General features: G+C 44.2%; 1 protein-coding gene across 10 annotated transcripts in view; it reads right to left on the bottom strand.

The window, feature by feature from the left end:
• Positions 1-9,413, bottom strand: part of DAAM1 (dishevelled associated activator of morphogenesis 1) — a 179,277-nt gene that overhangs the window by 88,067 nt on the left and 81,797 nt on the right. For all 10 annotated transcript variants that reach the window (XM_089907765.1, XM_089907762.1, XM_089907764.1 and 7 more), the window contains one exon: positions 6,100-6,189. In XM_089907765.1, coding sequence (XP_089763891.1) covers positions 6,100-6,189 — 90 coding nt within the window. Of the gene's footprint in view, positions 1-6,099; positions 6,190-9,413 lie in introns of those variants that run through there.

Genomic DNA, 9,413 nt, shown 5'->3' with positions numbered 1-9,413 from the left:
TCTCATACTTAGGCCAATGTTCAAAATATTTATCAACAGTGTAACATGGGCATCAATGAATCAGAACTAATGATGCAATATGGGAACAGGGTCCTGGCGTCCCCTGCTTGTCATGCCAGGAGTTAACCCTTGAGTCCCTGAATCATGAAGGAAGACTGGTGAGCCCTTGGGGGAAAGGTCAGATTGTCAGGGCAGTTTTTATTGGGAGGGCTTGAGGCAACTGCTCTTTACCACTGGAATTGGCAATATTTTGACAGATACCACAGTTTCACTGGGGTATGCACACCCAGTGAACAGACTGAGTTGGTGTTTTCACCTGACTTCTCTTCTCTGGGCTGAACAAACCTCAGTTATTTCAGTCTTCCCCTCAGTGTCTTCATGCTTCAAAAGTTTAAGCCTCTCTACAGATTTCCTAATAAGCCCTAGAAATTGTGTTTAGTAAAGATCAGATTACCCAACAGTCTAAACTTGACCTTTTAAGCATTGGCAAAAAGGAAAAAGAACAAAGTACAAATCAAGAGGGAAAGTGTACAGCATATGTGAACATAGCTCAGCTGCTGGAAAAGGAGCCCATTTCTAGATGATGGGATGAAAGCATGACGACAGCAACAGGTCCCTCGCTGGCATAACCCCGGGAGGGGTCAAAGTGGTGAAGGAACGAACTGCTGTCTCCAACACACACACACACACCCCAAAGCTTGGAGCCTCCTTCCTCTGTGCCCCAGAGCCTGTCTGCTTACCCTAGTATGGAGCTCATGGAAAGACTTGTCAGTTATTTGATTTTATCTGCTTCCTCTACCTGGACCATCCACTCCAGGAAATTTGACTTACTTGTTTAATCATCCTCAGAATCTAGCCAATGGTCTGCCCCAGAGAAGGTACTCAGTACACGTCGGGGTGAATCACACACCAACTAGTCCTTTACCAACTGCATTGCTTCATTGACTGAAGCACCAGATCCGTAAAGCTTGTTGTTTTTTTACTGCTTCAATCTGGGATTAAACAGACATCCTCATCTCTCACAGCCAGGGAACATGCAGACAAGGCAGCGAGTTTCAGAGCCTGGAAATACCCATTATCCTCCAGCTACTGTGCTTCCCTCATCTGTTCTTCAGAGAAGTAGAAGGGGAAAGACAGCCCGATCTCATTTCTAATCTTTTTTATGTCTGCCACATTCTGTAACCCCTTAGCACTTAGGAGCACAAAGGCCAACTGGAATCCATTATCAGGGTGAAAACTCAATGACAGGAGACCAAACCAGGTACTTCTAAAGAAGTCTAGAAATACAGTTACGGATATCTAGTTTCCTCCCTTTTACTGGCTCCCTCTCCCAAATCTTGACATCTAGCAAAGTGGGCACCTGAAAACCTAACGCTCACTCTACTGCATAGTCAAACAACTACAGTAACGAAGGAAGAGAAGACCTAACTTCTCCTCCCTCTTCCCTTCCCATTAGGAGACTCTGAACAACCAGGGGATTAATGTATCAACATCCCACTTCCTTGTTGTCCAACTGGTTTGTTTGACAGTCGTGTAGAAGACCGATGGTTCCTTTTGTCTCTAATTCCACTACTTTAGCATATGTTCCTTTAAATCCCTGTTTTGATCAAACCGCTTCCTCCCCATGTTCCCAACACAGGAGGGCCTCGACTCTCCAGGATCTAAAAGATCCTGATGACCATTCACCATACATCTTTTTGTGTTTGTGGTGAAGGAGAATTCCTTCTTGTGGAGAGGAGTGGGGAGGTGATCCAATTAGGATATGTGAACCAAATAAAGGGAGTGAATGAAAGGTATCAGGAGAATTTTCAGCCACTTTTCCTAGATGTCTTCAGAACATGCCTGTCACCAGATCAGCACTTCCCACAAAGCTTAACGGCTCAACTGCAGCCAGGTTAGACAAGATTCTAGAGTGATTTAATTAAACTAGAGTCAAACTCAGCAGTAGAGTAAAAACTCACCTTCTCCAAAGCAGACCTCAAAAGACACAGAAATGGGGACTTCCCTGGTGGCAGAGTGGTTAAGACTCCGTGCTCCCAATGCAGGGGACCCGGGTTCGATTGCTGGTCTGGGAACTAGATCCCACATGTATGCCACAACTAAGAGTTCGCAGGCCACAACTAAGGAGCCCGCCTGCCGCAACTAAGGAGCCCACGTGCTGCAACTAAGGAGCCTGTGAGCCACAACTAGACCTGATGCAACCAAATATATATATATATATATGTATATATATAAAGATACAGAAATGTAATATGGAGAATTTAGAGCCATTTACTTAAGCCTTGGCTTAGGGATCAGAAATGGAAGGAAGAAAAATTAGGTACAGTCATCAAATTCTGATCTTTGCCTCAAATATCTGATGTTACTAGAGCTAACAGCTTCTAACCCCATTCACTGACTTTGTGAACTCTGAAGCTCATGGAGGGGGAACAAGAATTTTCTGGACACTTACAAGGACTGGTTAAGTGACACAACTATTGCAACTGCTCCTGTGAAGAAGTGTGATTAAAGAAGCTTTCTGCCTGTACTGATAAGATTGCTGTTGCCATAATATATAGCTCGTACGCTACCTTAGTTTCTCCTCTCTGAAGACCTACTCCTTACTTTTCCCAGGGTTTAAAAATCATGTTAACAACAAGCAAATACAGCATGGCCAGATGCCTTTCGTGGTCAGATGGTTCATTGTTTAAAAGGCTTCAGTTTAAAATCCAAAAGATTGTTAACAGATGCAGTTTCTGGCTCAAGACTGGGAAAAACCTCACTTAAACAAAAGAGCATGTTGTGATTGGAACTAAAAAGGGAATTACCTTTAAAGATAAGAACCACAAACATTTCCTATTTGAAAATACCCCCAGCCCCACCAACAGAACCTTTTTTTGGACCTTTCGTAAAAGTTGAAAAAATTGACAGCGGATGGCGGCATAGGACGAACCACGGCTGACCAACCGGCTCAGTCATTTTTACAGATTTGTTTGGACTTTCAAGGCTGCGACATCCATCTCCTGCTCTCCCCCAGATTACTCAATTAGGCAAAATTCCAATTAATTTCTTTCCAATTCTTTTAGCCCCAGAAATACTTTTGCAGTTTTCATTTTGGCTCTGGAAATGGGTTTTCAACCAGAGGACTCAGATAGAGCCGTTTGAGAAATGAACACAGAGCTTGATAAGCAGATAGCCACTGCTGGGACTCAAGTCTCTACTGGATGGAAAAGAGCCACTTGGCCAAGGAAGGCCTGGCCCCATCTTCAGTTCCCAGCCCCGTTTGTCTCCACGACTGCTGTGCACTTTTACACGGAAAGCCTGCTTTTCACCAACTCTGTTTCTGTTGGCGTTCGTGGGCCCTTACTCTATGGCTTCACTATGTATGAGAACATCTCCGATGCCTTGGGTTCTAATCTTGAAAGATGGAGAGTCTGAAGGAGCCATAGGGGTGTAGCTTTCCCTCGCCTCGGCCTGAGAAATAGATGTGGTCAGGCTTGCTGGTGACATGTCTGATTTGAAAAGGTTACTCAAGAGATGGTCCAAGGAAAACAATCTGTTCTCGGCGTTAAGGACGGCCACCACGGGTTTCCTTCGGAGAATGGGCAACCTGTCCTGAAGGAGATCACCTTCTCGGAAGAGAGGCAAACATCGTGCCCTTTTCGTGCTGAGGGTTTTGTGTTCTCTTATTCATTGTGCCATTTCCCGATTTATTACGGGGCCCCAAAAGGTCAGTTTCAGGCCAAAGGCACAGCATAGTCTTAACAGTCTGAGAAGCTCTAATCAAGAAAATCCTTAGTCAAGCCAGTTTAATGTGAGGCAGATCTATAAACCCATGGGATTCACCAAAGAGTTAAGATGGCTTTCCCACTCAGCCACACCACTGCTAAGTCATAAAAGGAATCCAAGCTGCTGGAATGAAGCTAGCAGGAGAACTGCATTTCCAAAGATCTGTGCAATCCGGCCAGGTACTCGCAGGAAGAGCCCATCCGTCAGGAAATGGGAATTTGAGGCCAGTGGCCACAACCATATCCATCCTCCTACAAAAAGCCAACCCGCCACGCACACAGGAGACAAGGTTTGCAAGGGGATTTGATAGCCCTGGAAATTGAAAAATGAGCAGCAGCTGTGAGCCCGAGGTCATTACTATCCTCCAGGGTTTGCCTTTTCTAATCTAAGGGCCAGTAGTTTCCATGATTAACTTTCAATTGCCGTCAAGGGTGTAATAAAATCTGGGAAAGAAGAAAACTTTCCCTTCAGTAAGCTGCTCCCATTTTCCTGCCCTTTCCTTTCCTCTAGTGCATATTCTCAATCCCCGCTTCATGCTGTTTCCTAATTTTGAGAAAAAAATCTGCGCTCGGATTTTTAGACAATGTCCTGTGTGTACTCAGGCACTTAAGGACTTTTCTTTCTCAGTTCTAGGGGCCAGGTCTTGAAGACAGCTGCAGGGGAAGTTCTCTTGTTTCCAAGACCATACACTACCATCACGTTCAGAACAGGACATGACACATTTTTATTTTCATTTTAAAATTCTTTCATTTTAAAATCTGTTTCCTGAGCCACTGACCATCAGTTCCACAGAAGAGAGGTTTTCTAGGTGGTAAGATGTGCACAGAGAGAAAGAGGAGAAGAGGATATACTCTTTCACAAACACATCTTACTGGTTACCACGGGGTTAGGAACCCTTAATGCTCCAACTGATCTGATCTGATAATGGCTCAGAAATCATCTTGAAAGGCTACAGCTGGACACGCCTCTCAGCAAAGGCCCGGGGAACCAAACCCCACACATGGTTTTATCAATGTGGAAAATTAAATGTGCTTTAGATTGTTTGAGAGTCCAGTATAACACTCATGACAATTCAGTGGTTCATTCATCCTACCTTTGCTTCCAAGTATCAGATGCTGGCGTTACAAAGGTTATAAAGCCTGGCGGGAAAGGGGCACACGCAGGCTCACTGCTGGAGAGATGCTCCCGGGAGGGGGGCATGCCAATTACACAAGGCGGCAAAGGGTAGGGGGCAGCCATGGGGGTAAATGGAGGTCCCCAAATGCATCCTAGTCCCCTACGAAAAGGTTTCCCTGGCTGACACCGTGTTTTGACAAGATACTGGATTGTTATATTTTGTTCCTGTTTCCCTGCTTCCAGAGGTTAGTAATTGAGTGCCCACTCCTGTCGGAGAGGTAACATTTTTCTTAGGTGCTAGCCCTGCCTTTCCCACTTCCCCGTCTTGATTTAAGTCTCTCCTAGAACAGAAGGAAAAGTGGCAAAAGGTGGCCATGAACAGCACTGGTTCCAAAAATGGGTGAGAGAACAGTCTAAGAATTTGCCACAGGGGTTTAAAAGATGGCAGAGTGAGCTTTACGGAAGGAGATACAGTCCATAGGGTGATGCCTAGTGCTAGGCTAGGGAATAGTTCGGTTTTTTTTGCTGCCCCCGATACCTTTCTCTCCTCCTCCAAAGGTACTAGAACCCCCTGCTTTTATGTGTGGATGGCTGCCCAGAATAAGACTGCATTCCTGGCAGGGGAGCGTGGCCATGTAGCTAACAGTGCGATGTGAGGGGAATTCAGGTCTGTAACTCCCGGATGTGGCCCTAGGAGTGGGGGCGTGGGGAGCCTGTGCCTCCCCCTTTCCTCCACCCCTAGTCTGGAATGTGAAATGGCTGGAGAGCCACCCCACAGCACGAGGACGGGCCACACCTTAGAGATGGCGAAATGGAAAGTTGTTAGAAGGGAGTCACAGAGGGCTGTGAAAACCACAATTGTGAAACCACAATTGTGAAACCACAGTGTTAGTTCTCACCTACCTACACACAAACTTTCATGTAAAGGACAAGGGAAAAACACTTCAGTCTTCTGTAAGCTGATGTTATTTTGGGTCTCATTTACACAGCGTTATGAATAATAGTGTGAGGTGCGGGGTGCAATGAAGTGTTGATAAAAACAACATCCAAGGAGCTGGCCCTTTACTGCATGTAGCACCAAGGCCACAACAGGACACATTCAATCTGGTTTTTACCTTATAAAGAGCTGCCTGAATTCTGGTGGTGAAATGGGAGAGCAAAGGGCATCTAAAATGATCATTTTCCAGTTAACCATAATCATAATGAATAGCTTACCTTTTTCTTGCTACAGTATATTTGCCATTTTTTCTCTGCTGGAAGTGCAAACATGGCTTCCCTGTGTTTGTCTGTGAGGTCAAGTTCATCCTGAGAAGAAAAATAATAATAATTATTTCACAGATTAAATGTTATTCCTATAAGGGAAGTTATCAGCATTATCAGGGTGAGAAAACAACACCAACACATGTTTAAATGAACTTGGGAAAAACCAAGAAGCTAAGTATAGGTGTATGTTACCAGCACGAAGAAAGCAGGTCCTTGGCCTGGGGCTAGGCACCAAGCACAGTAAGAGGGACAGGCACAGCCCTACATTTACTGAAGGGTAGGGAAAGGGGGCTGAACATGGGCAGAACTGTTCTGGGCCACCTTGTACTGCTGCAGAGGGTCCATCGAGCATTAAAGGCCTTTAAAGCTCCAGAGGGTCCATCGAACATTAAAGGCCTTTAAAACTCCAGAGCTTGGAAGGATTTAATTGTATTGCAGACAAGGGTTTGGAAGGATGGCTCCACAAACAGTGACTAGCGGGATGGGCCCTGAGGGACATGATGAGAGGGGTGGAGGAACAGAACCAAAGGCTGGGATATGGTAATGGATTGGAGTGTTTGCGGGGGACACTGACCAGCTTAGCGGAAGCACTGGGTTTATGCAAAGAATCATCAGGTGAAAGGTTTGAGAGGTAAGGAGTGACTTGTTGGTGGAAAATCTTAAATGCCAGATTAAGGAGCTTATTTTCTTGACCAAGAAGAGCCACTGAAGGTTCTGAGCAAGGGAGTGACATCTGCATCCCCATAAGCATCACCAAAAGCATCATCAATATTTATTAAGTACTTTAAGTGTCAAGCCTTGTGCAGGCATTTTCTCATTTAAGCTCTCACAACAACCTAAGAATTCCACTCATGATTACATCCTCGTTGTAGTAATAATATCTGTTGTAATACAGCTGGGGGAAATTATGGCAGAAGGTTGGGTAAGTAAACTCCTCAAAGACCACACACCTGGTAAATGATGGGGCTGAGGTTTCGGCCTGGAGCCACCTGACTCCAGAGCCCAGACTCAGCCTCTCAGGTCAGGGTCTGGAACATTAATATTATAGTGGTGTGCAGCTTAGATTGGACACTAACAGAAAGCAATTTATGAGCATCCATAACTAATGAACAACAATGGGATAATGACTGTAAAGTGCATAGAGAACAGTTCTTGGCATTTGATAACTCAATCCATGGTCAACATTATTATTGGTATTGAGCATTTGGTACATTTTTATCCCTATAGGGAAAGTTAAATCTAGTTAAGGATGGCAGATTGATGGGTGTGAGACATATTTTAAATTGCTATAAATTAAAGCACAATAATGAGGTTCAAATATCTGAGGCGTATAATGCCTTTGGGGTGTATCTGCAGCTCTGCCACTCGTGAACAACGGCCTCCCATCTTATACCCCTACCTTCACTGGGTCATCAAGTCCTATCATTTCTTCCTTGAAAAATCTCACAGTTTTTCCCTTTGTTTTGTTTCCAATGAAACTACCCAAACTTATGCCCTAATCACCTCTCCTTTGGCTCTGGCACCAGCCTTCCCACTGTTCCTCCTTGCCCTTTCCATCCTTCCCACAGCATGGCCACAGATACATTACAGCAGCGGTTCTCAGACTTGAGTGAGCAACAGAATCACCTGGAAGGCTCCTTACGTCACTGATCGCCTAGCGTTGAGGATTGAGCAGGTGGGAGCAAGTGCAAAACGTCATTAGTTCCACACTGCCTGCAAAATTAATTATATATCCCTCAGCCTGTCTTTTGAGGTCTTCTATTTATAACCCCAACTTAATTTACCAGGCTTGCTTCTGGTTATCCCCTTATGCCCTATCCTGTTAACACCTGCACCTCCAGAGCCTAGCCATGCAAGGTCTGACACATGCTGGCTGCCAGGGGAAATTCTTCATCTCATTAAGTCTCTGCTTCCTCACCTCCAGGATGGGCGTGTCATTTCTCTGGCAGGGCTGGATGAAGATTTGCAACATCAACTCAGCAGGCAGCAATGCCTGGCACAGGCAGGGGCAACCTTACTGCAGTTAGTTCTCTCATCATTTAAATACAAATCAGGGGCTATTTTCTTTTAAGAGCAAGGTAAACAGTTAAGTCATTAAAACACACACCCACATACTATTACACCCTAGCCACAAGAAATTAGTTAAGAATTTCAACAATGGAAAACCAGGGAAGGAATGAAAAATATTTACAGAAAATTGCATTATAAGGGAACATGTTAAAAATGTTAAAATTTTGGTGTGCAACCATTATATATGTGAACTAATTATTTTTCTTCCTTTCTTCCTTTTTTAATTTCCTGTAAGTTACACCTGCTCTCACGTATTAATGAATGGGGGGAAAATGGTGACATAAATCACTTCCCAACAATTAGGGTTTTCTGGGAGCGGGGGTCAGGTCAGTTATTCAAAGAGCTTGATGATACGGTGCTTAATCTGGGGGAAAGGATTGTGATTTGTGAGAGAGAACAGTGCTATTAATACTGCTTCCTTTACTACACTTCAGCACTGTGTTTTTCCTCACTGAACAGAGGTGTGAAGAAATGTGTAAATCCTAAAAACCTAGAAATTCACAGCAAAGAGGATTAATATTACCATATTTTGCTATTAGAAACCTTCTGCTTCTGCTGAGACACAGAAATGACCAAGCTTGAATTGAGAGGACTCAGTTGAACTAGGACTTAAGGGCAGATGGCTCCATGCAAGGAGAGAATTTCCATAAAATAAAAAAATGAAAAACTGCTATAGGTCCTCTGGATATAATTTGGGATTATAGTAAGAAAATGGGAAGGAATACACGGGTAGTGATAATAGTAATAGCTAACAATTTTTGAGCACTTTCTGTGTGCTTAATAGTAGCGTTTTATATGGATTAATCTAGTTTTTTCCTCACAATAATCCTATAAAGTGGGTAATATTACCCCACTTTCCAGGAAGCTGAATCAGAGAGATTAAATAGCCTGCTCAAGGTAACAAAGCTAGTAAATGGTGGAGGAGGAACTTGAGGCTAGACTGTCTGGGTCCAGAGCCATGTTCTTAACCACTAGCCTATTATTCTATTGATCATTCAACAGGTGGGTAGAGCCATGACACTGATGCTAATAGGAAAATGCATCCATGAGCTGCACTCACGGCCTGCTGGGCCTGCTGGCTGTCTGTTCGCACGAAGAGGAGGATTCTGTTGTCAGACATCCCTGAGTTCCAGGTCTGGCTCTTATGGATTATGTAACCTTCAACAGGTGACTTAACCTCTGAACTTCAATTTCTT

The sequence above is a fragment of the Delphinapterus leucas genome, chromosome 2 (assembly GCF_059928025.1).
Source record: "Delphinapterus leucas isolate spDelLeu-1000000601 "Yukka" chromosome 2, BTC_Dleu_Yukka2, whole genome shotgun sequence".
NCBI classification, from domain to species: Eukaryota; Metazoa; Chordata; class Mammalia; order Artiodactyla; family Monodontidae; genus Delphinapterus; species Delphinapterus leucas.
Note: the sequence above shows the minus strand (reverse complement) of the source record. Positions and strands in the feature narration are given on the sequence as shown.